Genomic DNA, 21,067 nt, shown 5'->3' on the forward strand with positions numbered 1-21,067 from the left:
GTAAGGATCCACAAGAAGCAGTTATTCCATGTCACGAAACACATGGGGAGCGTTGGTTTATCTAATGTCCGACAATCTCCCTCGCAACGCGAGCCGAGTGCGTATCGAACTCGTGACCTATGCTCTAATACCACTTGTTGGGAATCACGATTGCCATTAAACTAAGACCTGCAGGTATTAGTCAACAACTGCATCACCAGAGATGAGGATCCACGAGGCAGTTAATCCATGCCACGAAACACACGGGGAGCGTCGGTTTATCCAATGTACAACACCCGCCCCAAGATTGCTTGCCCTCAAGCAATCCACATTTGAACAATATGGATGCATCTCCACACTGATACCAAAAACCCATACAAACCATTGTACGACATCATGCCTTTGTGCCAACCAACCATGAATGGATCCCTCAATGCTTGGATCCCAAACCAATCTCTGACTCATCCTGCTATCAATAGATCCACCTGGATCTCAATGCCACCATGGCCAATCATCATCACCCATACCTAAGGGCTCCTATTGTGCTATACCCTTGGCCAAAAATATTCTCCCAAGAATCACCCCATCAATAGGATACCAACTCATAATCTCCTACCAATCCATCCCGTGGGAAGGATCAAATGCATGAATACCTGCATATGGAATAAGTCCACTATGTTGATGTTGCTCCAAGGTCAACTCTCGTTGCACTACCGATCGACCAATAAATGCATCTAAAATACTTTGCCCCTTTCTCTAATATACAGAGGTGGGTTGGTAACACTACAAGCACTATCGATATACTCCTGAAGAGGGCTACTCTAAAACTCCCAAGTAAACTCCTCTTACTGCCTTGCTAGGGACTTTAGTTGCCCCTCAATGCGAGACAGCTTGACTATTGACTCGGCCCATACCACTCTAAGCTCCCAAATTTTACTATTCTATTGTAAGAGGGTGCCTCAGACTTCCTATATCTTTTGTTTCAATGCCACAAGATTGACCCTGAAATTCTCAATCTTCTCCTGGTGGCTACCATTTGAAAGTTCTAAAACCTTGTTGAATGCCTCTATGTCCACTTGCACCTCATCAAGGGTCGGCCCTAAAGATGGATACTCAACCTCCGCCGCAACCACAGTCTCAACTTGAGCCTCCAACTGGCTCCTCAAAGGTGACTCATCATGCACACTATGAATGTCGTACTCCTCCTTTGTCTCATGTTCCTCTACATGTTCTCCATGTTGGACTATCAATAGCAGTTCATTCCTCAAGTCTTCCTGAGTGTCCTTTCCTTGGCCTTCTTCACACATGGGATCAATCTGTTTCTCATCATTCTCAACCATCAAACATGGATGTATAGGTGAGTTGCTATCAATATCTTCACATGATTGCTCATGCTCCTCAAAGGTATCCTCGTGAAAATCAATGGACTCGTCTATAGAAGAAGAATCTTCATCAAAAGGGTTAGAAAGAATCTCCTCCTGATCTATTTCCATCTTCTCCTCTATATCACTCAAGCATGTGTGGTTGGCCCCCATGGTCCCTTACAGATAAAGCAAAGACCTTTCCTCCTTAGCTCATTCTTGTTGTTGGCTTGAACCTTCACATCCTTGTCATCTTCGCTCGAGTGGTTAGACGCACAAACTCGCTTCCTCCTTAGCTCCTCCTTGGTCAACTGCCCTTTAAAGAGTCTCATATTTTGCTCAGCCAACCTTTTGTTAATTCATGAGCAGCAAGTGAGATAGTATGCTCCTTCCTCCAAATGTCCAACGACCTGGACTGCAGCAGCTTGTAGATGGCCTCATGATCACCCATAACTCCAACCATGATCTCTAAAATCTTGAACCCCTTTCCAAAGGTATGACTCGCGATGTCATGCGGTCCCTAAAAACTTTCTTCTATCAGCTGGAAAATATCCCTCATCATGTCATCATTATAAGGGAGCATAAGTGAAGTTATTCTGGTAATCACAGTGGGACAGGAGACAACTGTAAGTCTGAACCCTTCAGAAGTGTGTTCCAAGAATCTTTGTTGGATCAAGGTGAGCATTGTGGGTTTTAGTGCCCAATTTAGAACCCTCAAATCTAATTGGCTCACCTTAGAAAGGTCTGAATCTAATTTCCCCAGATTAAGGAGAATTTCCTCAGTCGCCTTCATGCTCTTCAAATCTGACCCAAGTGCAAAAAGCTAATTCCCTACCTCCAGTTCTTTCTGCAAATCCCTTATCTGCTCCAGTTGTAGGATAGAATGTACCCCCTTTGAAAAGGGTATGTTGTTATGTTTTGTTCTTTAGTCCAAAGAAGCACTGCAACATAAAGAACCAAGTGATGCATTGCGGCGCTGATTCAATCTTCTTTCTAAGTTACTCGTGCTATTTATGATATTTATGAAGCCTTCTAAGGCCTGTTTCATTTTTTTCATCCATTATTTAGCACTATATACATCCTTGGACACTATTCTGATTTCAATACCCATAAACACAGCCTTACAAATATTAACTTCGCATATACGTGTCCACAATTGACAACCTTCTGTAGGGCTTTCTCATTGATTGGTTCTTTGTTTTGTTAATGGTTTTGATGCTAAGCTTTAAATAACCCAGCAACATGCATTAAGACAAAAATCAATACATGGATACAAGATGAACCTCATTATCAATTCAGCCCATAGGGAGAAATAATCTTAGCTAGACAGAGAAGTTGTAGCTACAGCAATCTCATCCTCCAGTATAAACTTGAACCTCCTAAATAGGTATGGCTCATGGACTCCTCCAACCAAATTCGTCTATGCAATTCAGTAATTTGCTAACAGTTCAACTCCATAATTAGTTTTGCTAAAGTTGACACCAAATTGGGCCTGCCAAGGTACAGAATTCGGCCTCCAATGACATCACTGAACAGACTCCTGTAACTACAACAGCCACACATCAATCATACTATGCATTACACAACTACAACAATGTATTCTTCAATGAAACCCTGCAACAGCACTATTCAAATTTAACACCCAACCAATACTCAGCCATCAAATTTTGTTCATGCTACAGGTATGCACAGCAACCAACAGCAAATGCATCTTGCAACATTGTTAACGCACTATGCTTATTTGAGTCCACAACACATTGAAAACACACCAGATCACACTCTGATCAACCAGCACTCAAATAAGGTTCAATGCGCACCATTCATTTGCACCATAGCCATTTCTACTAAGCGCACTGGTATTTTCTCTGTTCATAACTTAGTCAAAACATATGGTCTTCGTTATGCGCACAGTAGATCACTCTGTTGCAGGTACAAGGATTCCTCTATGCATAGGTGTATAATTCAGATTTCAAATTGCACTGCCTCACTCTGCCTAACGCACAGCCACTTGACATATGGCCATCACTTGTACATCAAAGTTGCCATCGCACTCGGCCTCCATACAATCAAGGCCATTCTGCTACAACCATTCACACTCTGCAAGGTTAGATCCTATTGATACAGCAACGCACACTAGCCTTGACCATGACCAACATCATAAACTCATCGGCTCACATTTCATTCAAACCTCAACGCCAACAACGAAATTTGGCAACTCATCCACAAAGTGATTGCCCCAGTAGGGATCACGTGCACAGTCTCCAACTCAGCTTCTGAAATGGCGGCTCGACCACAAAATTGATTGCCTTGCTCCTAATAGAGACCACGAACATAGCCTTGGACTCAGCCTCTGACAAACAATAAATTGAATCCGGCCCCGATCGAGTAATAAACTCGGCCTTGGCCCATGGTACCCTGAGCGAATCAAATCGCACTGATTAAATACGGCCACACAGGTCAAGTATCTGTTCTAACACACAGGCATACTCAACCTCCAGATCGTACTCCTAAACTTTTGCAGTTGAATGCACAGGTAGCAATTACATCCACAAAAGATCCCAATTCAGCGACCAGATGATTCTGAACGTCCTGCATACCCTAATTCTTCTACATGGAATTTCAATATGGCTTGGCTTGTAATAACTCAGCTTCAATGGAATGTTGGTTTGGTTGCATGAACTCGATTGAATCTCAGACCCAATCCAATTATGAATACAGCTCAACAATATTAAATTTGGCCCAACATTGTGATAGGGATGCGCCTCCGCAAAATACAGACTTGAGAATTCAGGCTGGCTCTGTTTTCGATCTCGTCATTCCTCTGATATGTACTAACACGGCCCCCTTCCTGGTTGGCAGTTCGAATATTCAATGTGGCCCATACGTGAACATGATCTGCAATTGATGATAAGAATAAGTTTGATCTGTGCAGGCTCAATGACGATTGATCTAGCAGCTAGAGTTTAGCAACAATCTTGGTTTTGAAAGTGGCTTTCTCATGAACAGACTTGGCCTCTGTCAATTACTGTATTCGTCATCTTTGAGATTTGGTCGCTTTTTCCTTCAGTTATACGCTAAATTTAGCCTTCGTAAAAATAATTAACTTGGCCCCTTTAGTTGGAGAATCTGGCTACTATCAAATAAAATTGTGGCCTTCGTAAATTAAGAATTTAGCCTGCACAAACAAATCGGATTCCTGGTGGCACAACACTAGCACTGATAATAGACTAAAACTGTTCTTGAAACCATAGGGCTGGCAGGAAAACCAGCTCTGATACCACTGTAATATCCCGGAAATAATTTTGTCATAGACTTCAAGAATTTTTCTTCATAAATTACGCCATAAATTTCTTCAATTAAAAACCGTTCAATTTGCAAAATTTATGCCACAAAACTAAATAAGTTTTATGACATAATAAACCCAGAAAACGTTGCAACTCAAAATAAACAAGAAACACATGCAGGAAATGTCAGCTTTATTATATTAACTACAATATATGCCAGTACATTTGCAATTCGTTGAGCTGGGAAATAGCTAAGATGGCCTCCAAAATTCTGCTGCAATGCTAGCCTCCCACTATAAACTGCAACTGGAAAGAATGCCCAAATAGAGAATCTGGATGATCCTCACTCCAATTTTCAGATCTACTCCAAATCTGATCTCCAATAATGTTGTTAAAGCTCCTTGAGATTTCTGGATAATATATCCTCAATAGCGGGTTGGGTTTGCGTCCATCTCACAATAGGAAACCCAAGGGTTTTTGTACTAGGGCTTACCAAAGTTGAAAACCACGTTCCCATAACCTTTCCAACAAGAAAGTATCACAACTCCAAGATATGCCAAATGATTTGCTTCCCCTCCTTTTAAAGGCTTGATGGATCATTCTCTTGCTTTTTCGAAGCATTTTTTAATTATTTTATTTCCCGCTCTAGAAGCTTCTCTTCTTACCCTTATCTTAAGTGACTTAATTTTATTTTAGTCACTTGGCCTTTTTCCTCAATTAAGCATTTTCCCCTTTTTAGTTTCCCTGTTTCCTTAATCCGCCTTTACAATCTCACTGGCCACTAAAAGTCACTTTTCACCATCTGCAGATCTCTTCATTTCAGTTCCAATGAGCTATTACACTAAGGTGTTTCATCAAATATTTTTCCCAAAATAAGCCCTTAAGTGTATTTAATTAAAATATGTTCAATAATAACCCTGTTTTACAGAAATTGTCAAAATGAAGCAGAACCAAGAATAAATTGTGCGGAATTGGCCCTGATGATGAAGTGTTGCGAGTGATCCCCACCCAATGCCATAAAACTCCTCCAAAACCCTCCAAGCCCATTAATAACGAAATTTCGCTCCCATGACCAAGCTGTCACCAACCCTAGAAATCCATCCTAGCTACATCATAAGGGAAACTGAAAATGGGGACATTACAGTGAATGGGATCACTTCACTCCATTTCACTTCATAAAGGAAGCATGGCTCTTACATGAGCAAGTCGCATGGCCTTTGCTTCACTTCACTTTACTTCATCGGGAGTTAGAACTTAGGGAAGGCACATTTTATGAGTTAGGCACCTCCTTTAGGACGATCAAAGATCTATAAAGTGAGGGAAAACGGTCATTTTTAGCACAATTTCTTTAAGAGCAATCAACAATGCTTCATCTTTGTATCTTCTCTTCTTATTTTCTTTATCTATACTTTGTGCAAGGCATGTTATTGTGATCCATATTGTATTCCATCTCCATGATGCAACTAGTCTTTTGATCAATACAAAGGCAAAGTTTGACAATGCTCTTCTCGCAGCTCTTCAACTTGATGATATATCTCATGTTTCAAGTGGTGTAGTTAGTCTCTTGCCTCTATTTTGATTTTATTAATCACCTAGAGTGCATTCACTCCTCACTTTTCTCTGCTATTTTGTTGATTACATGTTGAAATTCTCGCATATATTTTCAATTATGAATCTTCTAAATCCCTGGTTGTTTAATTACATGTGTGAATTTGTTATACTAACATGCATATTTTTAGATGATTTTAGTGCAAGAGAAACTAGGGATGGCCCCCTAAGATTGGAAAAGCACCAAATCCAAACAGAGAGACAATCGACTCATGACCTTTGGGCTATCTGTCTATTAGTTATCATTCAATAATACCAGCTGCAAGGGTGCAATTTCTAGTGATTACAATTTGGCGTCGTTGACAAGGATCATTGTCAATCCTTGGTTATTCCAACAACATTGGTGAGTTTTTGTTTAATTGTTATATTTTATTTTTACTCACCTAGCAACTCCAATTGAATCATACTTATAAGAAAATTTCTCTAAGATTTAGTCACCCACAAGGCATTGTTCCATGCCTTAAGGAACCTGAACATTTATTCCAGAACACAAGAGCGGATCACCACCTAACAACATCCATTGACGACTCCATTGAAGAAAGATCATGATTGATCATGGATGTTGAATACCTACAACTGGTGCAAGATGATTTTTTTGGAGTTTTGATGCATCAAGAAGAGAGAAGATAAAACTATTCTCAAGTTTCATGTTAGATTTATCAATGAATATGATAAGGCCAATCCTTTATTCTAACCAAGAAATCTTTTGGTAAATTACGCCTTGGCTTTTAATTGAGAGTTTTGTTACCTCTTTTAAGTCAAAACCCATGAAATTTAGAGCAAGGTTTCTTGGCCACCCAAAGAGTGCAAGAACTTCTTCCTCTTGAAAAAGAGCATAATAATCAAAACCTTGCATCTTATCAAGCTTCCAACAATAAACAAGATGAAAGCCTATGCAAACGGACACGTCAAGCCTGGGGACTAGATCCGCAGATCCTCGGATCAGATATAGATTTGGATCCATGACAATCAAGCCAAGATCCATCCATGAGAATGACGTGTGTTGACCCACTATTTTCAACAATAATTTCAACATATACTATTTTCCACATATACATAGAGAGTTCACAATTACAGAACACTGCAAGGGTAGTTAGGGCATGAAATTACAATTGGTTGAGGAATTACATGTCTCAGAAACACATAGAGTGATTTTGGGTGGGGAATTTGCACTCTAGGTTCTTCAAAGACTTCATTATTTGATGCTTAGCAAGAACCAAGAGAACATGAAGACAAATCTGCTCTCTAAATGATTGATTTCCTGCCCATGTTTTAACAGTTCTCAAATGTCGCCAATGTAATAAGTAAGGCCAAGTGCCAACCAGAGCTATTTTTTATTCCGCATGTGGGTTGAAGAAATAGTTACAAGGATGAATTCCACTTTCTTGAATATTGAAATCAAGGGTTGAATAGCATTATCCACACAGGAATATGAGTTGCAGGGCATGGGATCCCAAGTTTGCAAGACGCAATAGTGATGCAAGCCCTATCCCAGTCAGCATTGATTATTACCTCTTATAAGTTATTAACTACTATAATATTAATTAATTTAAATATTACGTATTATGATTTGTATGCATTATAATTAAGTTATATATTGTATATTATAATTATTATATATTATTAATTACAATTATAATATTATAAATTAATATATTAAAATTATTATATATATATATAGAAGCCCCGAGGGTTAGTTCAATTGGTCACGTCCTCATTATTAAAGCACCTTTGCTATTGAGAGGTCGTGGTTTCAATTCTCTCGAGAGTCAACACCCTCAGGATCACTCCATGGTTGAGTCGTGGTTTCAATTCTCTCGAGAGTCGACACCCTCAGGATCACTCCATGGTTGAGTGGTCAAGAAGTGATCCCTTTGGGTGGATCTGCCCAGTACAAATATCCTGTGGACATAGCAGTCACTAATCTCCAAGGTTTGTGAACCACATAGAAAATATATATAATTAGAATTAGAATTATTAAAAAAAATCTTATATATATATATATATATATATATATATAGAGAGAGAGAGAGAGAGAAGTTATGTATTATTAATGGTAAGTATTATAAATATTATAGATAATAGTTATATATTTTATTATTTAAAAATTCATGTATATTTTTATTTTTATGTAAATTTTAATTTTTTTAAATATAAAAATATATTTTTTTAATTAAATTAAGTTCTTCCGAATTAATCACATTGAACAATTTTGGGTCGATGTTTTAAACCAGCTAGTGTGGTTCATCATCAGGACCATGATGAACCACACTGGCTGGTTCGAAACATCGACCCAAAATTGTTCAATGTGATTACTCTGGAAGAACTTAATTAAAGCATTATGAGTCACAGAAGCCTAAACTCAGAAAATATATATTGATTGTACTTGTCGTTTCTTGCTGTATCCAGATCTTGGTTTTTCCAAAAACTAGTGGATCCATATCCAGGTCGAGATCCAAATCCAGATATGTATCCGAATATACGGAATCCTAGTAACTTATATGAAAGCAACTTGTACATAAGTGATCATGAATTGGTAGTTGCACCATTTGAGTCGTATGCCAAATTCCATGAAGATGAATTTGAAGAGCCTAAGTCACGTGGGAGTGTGGAATATTATCCAACCAATAGGTATTTCTTTCTTTTGGAAAAGATGCCATCGAGCAACTTTTCATGAAAAGAACACTCCATTCAGCTGAAAAGAGAAATCTGGATTTACTGGATTTGGCTATCCAAATGTCAGCCAAAATTTCCATTTCTTAGAAAGATGTAGATAGTCTTCAAGTTGGGGCATGTTACCCACTGCCTGTGGGTAGTGTATATAGGAGAAAAATTTTCCTAATCGGTCCTTGTTAAAATTGGCAACTAGGGCCAAACTCCATGTGGGTCATCTTATTAATGGAAGCTGATATTTTTCTTGGATCCCTCTCATCGAGAGGTGTAGGATTTATCTAACGATCATCCAATTCCGATAAGTATTCATGGAGATATGAATTTATTTGTGTTATGGGACAATTCGTCAAGGTCGGCCAGCTACCAAATAAACCCCACTTGTGCTCAACGTTTTAGTATAAATAGAAGAGGACTTTAAGTCATTTGATACTCACTCACTCTTGTGATCCCTCTTCATCCTGTTTTGGGTTTGATGAGAGGGAGTGCCCTAGCATATACGCTGCCCTAAGATAACATGCCCTAGATCTAAATGCAGTCATGGGAGAATAGGCTCTACGTTGCTCTAATGGAGAAGACCTAATGCAGCCATGGAAGAATCCCTTCTGTTATCATGAAGAAACGCCTACACTGGCATGGAAATAAAGTCTACGCTGCCCCAATGAAGATCAAGCTTCAGCCATGGAGAAATTTATACGCTGCCCTAAATTACAGTCACAGAGAAGCCCTAGACGCAGTGAAGGAAGGAGCCTAATTGTGACCTATACGTTGTCCTAAAAGGGTTCTAACCACTCTACAAAAGAGCCCTAATCCGCTGATCAAAGGAATCTCCTTATCCACAGGTAAAGGAGATGCCTAGCCGCAGTTTGATAAGAGATCTATCAGTTGTCTAAGGGAACATCTATACGCTACAAAAGAAGTCCTAAAGAACCCTAGCCACAGTCCTAGGAGGAGACATCAAGCAGCAGTTCATGCCCTAGCCACAATTGGGATGTGCCCTATCCACTATTTGGAGGAAGGCTCTAATCCGCATTTGAGGAAGCTCGATCCGCAGCCAAGAAGAGCTCTAATCTGTTGTCCAAGGAGGAGCCCTAATCTGCTATCAAGCCATTGTAAAGTGCAGCCATAATCCGCAGCACATGAAGGACAAATGTAGCTGTTTGTGCAGCCCTATCTCAGCTAGTCAATAAAGCCCTAGCCGCAGCAAGAGGAGCCCTCATCATAGCGTATAAAAGTCTAGATGGACAGCAGTGATATCTTTGGTAACAGCAAGATAAATAAGGCAGTCTTAAATAGCTATAGCCTAGTTTCCCTGCTACGCTGCAAGCCATAGCAAGCAGTTAAGGCTGATATACATTTGCAGCAAAGTGGACATTGTTTGATAAGAGCAACTAAAGTATTGCAGCATGATGATGATGATGTATTGAGTATGCCTTGAGTGTATGATCGGGTGAAACACAGTGATAGGTGCAACTAATGATGAAGTGCAGCATAGCAGTCATTGAGTGCAAATCAGCGATGAGTACAACATTGGGTGTAGATCCGTGATAAGAGCAGCTCAATGATTGGAGCAGCACAGTGACAGGAGCAGCAACATGAAGTGCATAGCATGGTCATTAGGTCCAACACTGTGATGATAAGTGCAGCATGGTGCAACACGGAGAGGTGCAGTAAGTTGACAAGATGCTACACTATGATAGGTGAAGGAGTCACCTTGGAGAATCAGTTGAAGTAGCACGTCTTCAACTGATCTCATGTAGATATACAAAGTCAAAGTGTTGACTTGTGTTGTAAATGTACTCTCTCTCTCTCTCTCTCTCTCTCTCTCTCTGTTGAACTACTGAAGAACATAGAAGAAGAATTGATCAAGGGTTTCCCCACATTGGGGTTTGTCTCTGGCTAGCGCCACATCTTGTGTCCTCTTGTCTTGGCTTGTCTTCTGCAATTTATGTTTATGTTCTATCTACAGTTTACTTTGATGTTGATGTGATTGCTAATCTGGAAAAGATATTGAGCTAACTATGAAAATTGAAACAAATTGCTCTAAGCATAGAACATACCTAAATTTAATAGTCCTCAGCTGGCAACCAACAACCCCTTACAACCACCAGATAGCTCAATGTGCCATCGTCTCCACCACCTAAGCCAGCTATGTGGTCCCTCGACCACTTGTCATGAATGTATGTTTGAAGGTGGGCCTCCCGACCCCAAAGGTATGGCTTTTCATTAGTATAATTGAGTAATTTTCCTTACTTGTCATGGACACTTTTGGGCATGGATTGGTGGGGGGATTTGGCAGAAAGAGTGGGTTAGGCTTGTATTCTTGTCTCCACTACCCGATTTCGTGGTTACCCTTGTATCCTAGTCCTGTGGGATCTCCTTTACTGACCATTGGCTTTAGGGTTGGCACTACATGGGAAATCCCGATTTTGGTTGTGTGGTCCCGCTTCTCGATACCACCTACATCACTCCCCTTCCACTCATTTTAGCCCCATTCATCTATTTTCCCATCCAGGTCCACATGTTTCCATTGGGTCCACAGGTTTAGCCTCCCCCTCTCCCTCGCCCTTGTCCACACCTTAAGTTGGGTCTAGAAGGATGCCCCGAAGGTTAATGCAGCTAAAAATAAAAGAAAAAGAATAATTTGGCCACTCTCAACAGGAAATGTACCACAAAATGCAAAAGATGGTCGAGACATACAAATTTAGTATGTGGGCAAAAGCAAAACATGAGCTCTACACCTTATCCATGGCCATCACACTGGTTCCTACGGGCCCTAGATGAGCCCCCTCTACCATTAAGGAACCCATGATTGTCCCAACCCCCGATGGACGATGAACCGCCCCACCTTAAAGGGGTATCCACTGCTACATATTACACATCATGCTCTCATAAAAATCAATAAAAGGCAAAAGGCATATGAAGAAGGATGGAAAAACAAAGGCCGGGGTAACTCATGTACAAGCCAAAGCCCACTATGGAAAGGCATGCCACCATGAAGTGCTCCATTGATTCCAAGATTTGTAAGCTCTTTTACTTGATTATTCTAATGATTAGTTGTATTGGAGGGCAAGGGGACGCATTGGATCTTATGCAAGATTGCAAGTGAATCTCCATTTGGGGCTTGGTCTCCCTATACGGGGTCCTAGCCCTCCAAAGGGCCACATTGGCACTTGTAGGGTGAGCGTTGAGAGCCATGGGCCTCCACCATAGCAGATATTATTTCATGGATCCCTAGCAGCACTCATCGATTGCTCGTGTTCCACCTTTGGCATGAGGATGATGCACTTGGTTCACCATGCCCAACCGGCCCCACAATTGCACCATACACTTTGCAAATGTTCCAAGATGCCTCCCGCTGTAGAAGGAGGGCTTATGTCATTACTCCAACCCTTACAGATGGTCTACAGGCATATTTGATCCATTTGGAGACCCATGAGGACATCCTTGTGCCCCCACACCCACTTGGGAGCACCACAAGTTCTTGTTTGGAAAACAAGGGGCCAACCCCTTGTCCACTATGTTTGGAGTCCATTTCTACATCATGGCACCCCTTGGACTTCATTAGGCCTCCTCAAAGGCCCAACGACTCACTTTGTTCATCATTCAACCCTCTTGAGAGGCTTCTTATTATGTTATTGAGCTATTTGGTGGGCTTGTCACCAAAAGTATTGTTATTATGCACATTATTTTATTTTAGGGGCTCAATTAGGCCAATTTAACTAAAATGAATTCATTAGAGCGTGTATAAATAGAAGTGAGATGATTCACTTTCATCATCATCACTTGGATTGGGTTCTTATCTCTTGTGAGATTTTCGCTATCCCTTTTGGAGGAGGATTTTGGATGTAATGGATGAATTTTGATGTTTGGATATCTCTCTCTTGTCTTGGAGCTTCATTATTGGCATAATTTTGGTGATTGGATATACTCTTTGCACATGTAAGTAATATTTTCATGTCTATTCTTGTTATTTGCTTTAAAACATTGATGTTGTTGGGATTTTCACTATACTAGATCTGAAATTTGTTTCTTTTCTTATGCGAAATTGTGGAACTTTAATCTTTTGTAGTGTTGCATCGTCTTATGTATCATGTGTGAAAAGGTAAATGTTCCTAGAGATTGTTTTTATTAAACATGTCTTGATAAGTCATCAAATATTGCAAATTGAAGTATAAATTCTTCTAACAACTACTCTCATGCCCTAATTGCCATGAGAAGTTGTCTAGGAGGCTCCTTGATTTGGTGTAGTTCCTCTAAATCACAAATTTCATCTTGACTCCATCTTCCCCAAAGGACTAGGCACTGATCCTTCCGTAGGTGTTCATTTTCAAAGAGAATTCTTCTCACCTTCCCCTCTTTGTCTAGGTCTAGCCTCCATAGGTCACCTAGGGCATCATGTTTCTCACGATTTAGCCATCAAAAGAGTTCAATCTCTTGCCCACAACTAAACTGGTGTATCCTCAAGAAGCCCTCCAAATTTCACGAGATTCCGACAGTGGGATCTTGAGATATTTCAAGCCCTAGCTCGAAGATCAATTCTTGCCCTTGGTTTCCCATTGGCTAGTAAACTCATTGGGATCATAGCACTAAATCATCAAAGCAAGCTTTCTTCTTTGATCCTCTTCCTTTCCCCAATTAGGTCAAGTACATCCTTGATTGATCAGCTCCATATCCTTGACCTAATTTCAAGTCCACTTGGCCCTTGGTGGTCCCGCAACTTGTTGACTCCAATTCCACAAAGATCACTTAGAACTTAGAATCCAAGCATTCACAAGGCCTTTTCAAACTAGGGGCTTCCTTAACAAAGTATACTCCAAAACCCTATCCTCAAAAGCCCTCTTAGCCCTTCCTAGAGAGCCCATCACCTTGCTTCCAAAGCAAGCAAGCTATACTATAGAGTCTCTCTTGTGAATAGGCCTTCAGAATCTCCCATCATCTCTCCATTGATCCATTCATCTTGTGATTCCTCATAGAACAGGTCTCTGGTGAAAGTCTGTAAAGAGCAGGGAGCCTTAACTGAGGTGACAGTGGGCTATCGCTCCATTGTTGCCCTTGACCTAGTAGTTGCCCTATAGGGTCCCCTCCTAGGACCCCTGCTAGTTTGAGCGGTAACAGGGCCAAAGCGGGGAAGCTAGCTCTCCTTGTTTATATAGACTGTGAGTTCTTGTGAAACTGCTGCTTGTCTTCTGGATGCAACAAACCTTATGTAAATGTATCTCAGTTTTTAATGTAATATATGATGCATTTTCAAAAAAATATAGCTGAGATATTTCCAGAAATAATAATTACGCTTATATACCAGCTGTTCATCATTCATAGAACTCTTAAATCGACATTTAAAAACTGATTGTGAAGAACAAAACTCCACGTTTTGTAAACTTGTACAGACAGAAGATTACAGAAAACATGTCTAAAAGGTATTCAACAATTATAAAATTTTATATCTTTAAGCAATTGGAACGAAATTCAGACTTTCAGTATTCAATTTGAACTGTATTTTAGGCATAATATCCCTCGGGACAATGACATATCTTTGATTCCAAAAAACCTGGCTATACACTTTACTCGGGACCAGAGTTGAGATGACAAACTCTTCTATTCAAATTTCAGATACTTGGACTGCATTTTAGTGTAGCCACAATCAATTTCAAATACAACTTAAATATAAAATTAAAAACCATTGTCAATTGACAAAACAGCATAGTATTACTCATATACACACCCTGGCCAGTCAAAATATGGAAGTCAAACTCTTCTATTCAGATACTTGGACTTCATTTTAGTGTAGCCACAATCAATTTCAAATACAACTTAAACATAAAATTAAAAACCATTGTCAATTGACAAAACAGCATAGTATTACTCATATACACAGCCTGGCCAGTCAAAATATGGAAGTCAAACTCTTCTATTCAGATACTTGGACTGCATTTTAGTGTAGCCACAATCAATTTCAAATACAACTTAAATATAAAATTAAAAACCATTGTCAATTGACAAAACAGCATAGTATTACTCATATACACACCCTGGCCAGTCAAAATATGGAAGTCGAGCAGTTCGAGTCTGGCCTTTTTTTAAGCAATATAACCAGCCTCTACTAAGTGCTGCAGATATCTGCTCTTCTGGGCTATCTTCCCTAAGTGCTGGAAATCTCACCTCTGTATGCACAGATTTATGAGAGCTCCACATCACCTTAAAACAATCCTGAGAACTGTAAAACCAAATCACCAGTTCAGTTAAATTAAATTATATATTAAATGTTATTTAGGAAAATATTTAATAAACTGTTTAGAATTTTTTCCTTCTAAATGGTATTTCACTATTGTACTTTAATTATAGAAAAGTTCAAAGCATTTGGGAATTATAATGTTAGAATTTACAAGGGACAAGTTTGTATTCCTACACACAACATATTATTCTTGCAAATAGTCTTAAAAGCATAATTTTCCTTTCATATTTGAAATTATCTTGTTGGAACTGATAATTCTTGCATATAAAATACTGTGTCCGAGTTAACAATACTGATATTTCCAATATTTTCATATCCAGCTTAACCATTACACACATCCTACAATAATAAAACTGAAATTTGTGTTTTCAACAGTATTTAGATAGTGAAGGACTAGCATACAAATGTGACAAGGACAGTCACTTGAATCGTCAAAATCTATTTGGAAAGAGGTGCTGCAGATCACTAATGGAAACATCACATGGGATAACAATAATTGGCTGGAATGTTTTGAAGGCTGGACTTTAGACAAATCTGTTTTGGCCCGTAGAGCCATGCCTTGTTCTGTAGAGCTTATGGTTATTCAGAAATAAAATAATCTTCCAAGGAAAAGAAATGTCTATGGATCTGGTGTCCCATAAAATTAGACTGGTCACTGTCTTATAGAGACAATTGGAAGGCTCCAAAACAAAAGATATCCAGGATTTTAAAGGAATCTGTCAGTGATTTTTCTATAGCCTGGGATTTCTTTGATGGTGCCTGTCAAGGAACTCCAGGTATATGTGGAGCAGGGGTTATCTTCATCTGGACAAATGTCATTTTCTTTCTGGATTTATGGCGCTGTCCTTTGAAATAATAATAGCGTTGAGTTTTACCAATGTGATGCAGAACAGTTGGTGATGGATTGTACTGTTAAGGCACTCCTTATGTGAAGGGGTCACTGGTTCAAAACCCTGTGGGTCCAGCCAACAAAAATTAATAATAATAATAGAGCTGAGTTTTAAGATTTGTTAATTTTGATGAAATCAGCTTCAGATAAAGGAATCAAGAACTCACAAGTGCTCGGTGCCTCCAAATTGCTAATGGACTGGGCTAATGGCAAGTGTCAGATCACAAATATGGCTCTAGGACCTATCATGAATAGAGCTCTGGAGATCAAAAACCAGTTTGAATTAATCACCTTCACTCGAATTTTGAGGGAACTCAACTCAAAAGCGGACTCTTTTCTAAGGCTGCTCTCTCTTTGCACGAAGGATCACTGGTTGTGTGAAAATTCAAGGGTGCCAGGTGGGGGAGCTCTCTTCTGAATCTGTCATATCTATCTTTTGATCGGTTATAGGATGCTTGCTCTAAAGCAATGGATTGTTGAGTGTGTTTCCATGTGTCAATATGGGTCTTTTTAGTTGTTCTCAGAAACTGAGGGATGGGGGGGATCTCTCTTCTGAATCTGCCATATCTATCTTTTGATCTGTTAAAGGATGATTTAACTAAAGCAGTGGATTGTTGAGTGTGTTTCCATGTGTCAATATGGGTCTTTTTAGTTGTTCTCAGAAACTGAGAGATGAAGTCTTACATTTCGACCTGTCCTGTTTCCTGGATGACTGTAATGACCACAGACTTTCTGAATTTCCGACAAGAACCAAGAGGTTATGCTGATGTATATTTTTATCTCTAATTTGAATTTATCAGAATATAGAGTTCTTTTTTCAGAAAATAAATGTTAATACTTAAGAAAACAATACATTAAAATGATGAATGTCCAAAGAGTCAACAAATCAAATGGAAATACGAACCAGAAAGCAGCATTTGCACGTGGTAGTTTTAGTTCAACGCATTTAGGACACCTGCAAAAAATCCAATCACATAGCACATTGTCAGCATATCAGACATAACAGAGTTCTGGATTGATTTCAATTCAATGAAGATACTCAAGTAAAACAAGACATTAAACTGAACACAGAATGGCTGAATAATTTAAACGAAGGCCACCTAAATCTTAAAAAATACAAGTTTAAAAGTAATTTTCATTTGTTGCAAAAATCACACACACTAACCAAGTACAATGTTTAACGTTAAATTCTAATAAGCCGCTGTGCTAAATCACATAATAATATATAAAAAATAGACAATAATAAATACATAAATAAATTTATACAAGTCATATGACTATTCAATGTATATTTATATCAATGTTGCAAATATCATTTTACGGAATATATCACTGAGGGTCTGGAAAGAAGCTTATAGAAGAAATATCAGCAAGCCAGGAAAATTCAGTATATCAGCAGCCTAAAAAAATCAGAAGAGAAAGCAAAAATTGGGAGAGATCGGAGATATTTATAACAATGAGTTATACAACGTCACATGCTACAGTATGCCATCACCTTCTCAACATCATTTATCAACAATTACATATATCTCTCCACATCTTGTGCAAGTATATCTTCAAAGAAGCAAGAAATTTTAAGAGTAATTTAGTCGAACTAGGCATGCATGCAAACAGTCAATAAGATTCAGATTTCCCCCACATATACTGTAGCTCCCTATAAGCCATGACCTTCCATTTGTTGCATGAATCATGCACACCATGCATTTAAGAGAATATAAACATGTCTTGCATGAAGACAATGCATCCTATGTTTTATTCTCCTTTTCCTGCAATAACTAAACCTTTTCTCTTGTTCCAACACCTCAACATCATTTATCAACAATTACATATATCTCTCCACATCTTGTGCAAGTATATATCTTCAAAGAAGCAAGAAATTTTAAGAGTAATTTAGTCAAATTAGGCAAGCATGGAAACAGTCAATACCCCAATTCAGATTTCACCCACATATACCGTAGCTCCCTATAAGTTGTGACCTTCCATTTGTTGCATGAATCACACACACCATGCATGTGAGAGAATATAAATATGTCTTGCATGAAGACAATGCATCCTATGTTTTGTTCTCCTTTTCCTGCAATAACTAGACCTTTGCTCTTGTTCCAACACCAGTCTTAAAACATTGTCTCCTGGAATGGTTAACCCCTTTCCCTGCTTACCAATCCTCTATCATCTCCCCTAGAATGTCTTAAAACTTCTCCAAGCCCATATTCCTCCACCAAACTGAACAACCCTTGCGCCAAAACTCTTCAAAAGAAATACAGCTCCACCTAGAATGTTTAACCCACAGTCTCTCATTGTTAACAAGCATGCAAATAGTCAATACCCCAATTCAAATTTCCCTAACATGGAGTCTAGGTCCCCATAAGCCATGACCTTTCATTAGTTGCAGAAATCACACGCACTATACACGTAACAGAAAATAAGCATATCTTGCATGAATAGACCGCATACTATGAACCAATGTTATAAAACTCAGACTCCGGTTCGGAAACGGCCGAGGGTCGGCTCCGGCTCCGACTCGGTATTGACTCGACCGATTTGATTTCAATGACTCGGTCGTTGTAAAAAATACATAAATATTTATTTTTTTATTAAAAACAAAAAAACAAAAAAAACAAAAACAAAAACAAAAAACAAAACAAAAACAAAAAAACATAACAAAAAACAAAAACAAAAAAACAAAAAACAAAAAAACCAAAAAACCAAAAAAACAAAAAACAAAATTTTAAAGATTTTCATTCATATTTCCAAACACAAAGCTTTAGAATATAGAGAGAAGACAACATATGATCAAAGTAGGCTCATGAATATATCCATTATATCAAAATGGCCCCCAGTGCACTGTCCAATACAAAGTTCATACTTAGCCACCAATGCCAGGATCCTTTTCTGCCTCAACCTAAGACAATTACTAGACTACAACAACAATAATACCAATTCTTTGGCCCTAATGAAGTCTCAAAACCCTTGATTTAATTCTGGTCAAGCTCCAGAACAATCAGAGGTAAATATGTATTTATTAGTCCATTGCCAGAATGTTTGCCTTTTTAAAAACATTGTATGGCTCAATGCATTGTTTCAGTTTTCTAATTCATGCCACTAGGATAACCATACTTCAGCCTTGTAAGTGATAGATTACTTTAGGGCTATAAATATGCAATAAACGACAACCCAACCATTGATATGTAGGAGGCGAAACAACTTTTGACAAATGTGCTTCAGGATTTTTGTCAAAGAGCCGAGCAGGCCGAGTTGTTACTAAGTCGGCCGAGTTGTTACCAAGTTGACCGAGTCAATGACTGGCTCAGTAACAACCCGGCCAGCCGATCCGTTTCGGCCACCGAGCTGACTCGGCCAGGAATTGGCTCGGTCTGACTCGGCCGAGTCGGAGTCAACTCAACCGTTTTTTAAAACAATGCTATGAACTAGACCTAGACCTCTTCCTCCTTTTCCTACAAGAACTAGACCTTTTCTCTTTTTCCCAAAACTAGCCTTATTACGTTGTCCCCTAGAATGGTTAACCCTTTTCTCTGTTTACCAGTCCTCTATATCTTATCATCTCCCCTAGAACATCTTAAAACTTTTCTAAGTCTCTATTCCTCCCTAGGCTGAACAAACCATAGCTATACAGAAAATGTATTCTATCAAAACACCAAATGGGATATATACCAAACAAGAGGATATTGACAAAATGGTTTCAGTCACAAGAATAGAATATCACCTAGTACAAAATAGTTTCAATCACATGACCTTACCAAAGAACATAGGGTGGCCATGCAAACATGTCTTAGATATGGACCTAGGTAAACTTTCAAAAGCCTACACAAGGTTGTGCAAGTAGTCGTTGACTTTGAATGAGTTCACAGTTGCAATTTTGTATATGGCTTTTCATTTAAATTCTACAAGGTAACTAGTAATTTTGTTAGCCTAGACCTGCTCCAGTTTTACAAGCAAGCTGCAAGGGGCAATCATTAGGGACCAATATCAACAAGGAAATTCATTGTTCCATCCCCGAGCTTAACACCAATTGAGGACCAATGGGCTTCTTAAATGTATCTTACAAAATCTTGGCCAAAGCATTGGCCTTGGGAGTGAAGCCATTCTACCCAAGATTATTCACCTAGAACAAAATGGATTTATTAGAGGAAGTGTAAGAAATTTTTGACATAAGACCCAATCGAGTTTCAAGTTTAGTGTAGTCACATCATGTTTAATGTCCAAACCACATGTTTTGCTCACTGCTGTAATAAACATGAATATTACAAAATTGAAACACGTGAACCTACTCTACTTTTTAACTTTGCCTGAGACAACACACAAACCAGTGTTGCAAATATCAGCATGGGGATTAAATCAGCAAGGGTCCAGAAAACCAAAATATCGTAAAAATAGGGAAAATATCAGTAAAAATCGGCAAACATCGGCAAAATTAAGATACCACCAAAATATCGGTAAAAATTGACAAAAACGACTAGGCCAAAATATTGCGATTTTGGGATTTTATTGTGATAAAATAGAGATGTTTGCAACACTGATACAAGTAACCCACAAAAAAATTTACTCGAGATTTTGGTCAACAGACCCAGGAAAAACCATGAAGGGAAAACCAGTGAGAGAGGGGATTCTTATTTCTGTCAGAGAATTTTTTACAGCAATTAATGCAGACTTATTTTAGGAAATCGTGCCCAGATTTCCATGATTTTGGTGCTGTAGATGCCTCCTTGAATTCTGTGCCTGGCAATCTCGATTTCTGTGCGCAGATCTGCTTAGAAATTAATGCCTGACAGCCCCTTTGAAATTTGTGCCAGCAGTATGAATCTCCTCAAAAATCGCACTGGTCTCCCTTAATTTTTGCACTGGTTTGCTGACTGACAGGCTGCAATAAATGCTGTCAGACTTCCTCAAATTTCACACCCAGGCTCCTCGAAACCCATGCTGCTTCTGACAGCAATTAATGTGGTCCAGACTGCCCCCAACATCGATTTCAGTGCTCTGCTCAGCCTATAAATGTGTGCCCTCTCCTTGTTGTACCTGCTGC

The 21,067-nt window shown here is 39.0% G+C and overlaps 1 protein-coding gene across 4 annotated transcripts in view; it reads right to left on the reverse strand.

Moving 5' to 3' along the window:
• LOC149223534 (methionine aminopeptidase 1A-like) overlaps positions 1-21,067 on the reverse strand; it is a 205,231-nt gene that overhangs the window by 168,928 nt on the left and 15,236 nt on the right. For all 4 annotated transcript variants that reach the window (XM_089385861.1, XM_089385859.1, XM_089385860.1 and 1 more), the window contains 2 exons: positions 16,931-16,981; positions 14,934-15,119 (listed from right to left, as the gene is read on the reverse strand). In XM_089385861.1, the coding sequence (XP_089241987.1) occupies positions 14,934-15,119; positions 16,931-16,981 (237 nt within the window). The remainder of the gene's footprint in view (positions 1-14,933; positions 15,120-16,930; positions 16,982-21,067) is intronic.

This window comes from Pinus tabuliformis, chromosome Q (assembly GCF_031772625.1).
Source record: "Pinus tabuliformis cultivar Carrire ecotype Pingquan chromosome Q, CPIR1, whole genome shotgun sequence".
Classification (NCBI taxonomy): domain Eukaryota; kingdom Viridiplantae; phylum Streptophyta; class Pinopsida; order Pinales; family Pinaceae; genus Pinus; species Pinus tabuliformis.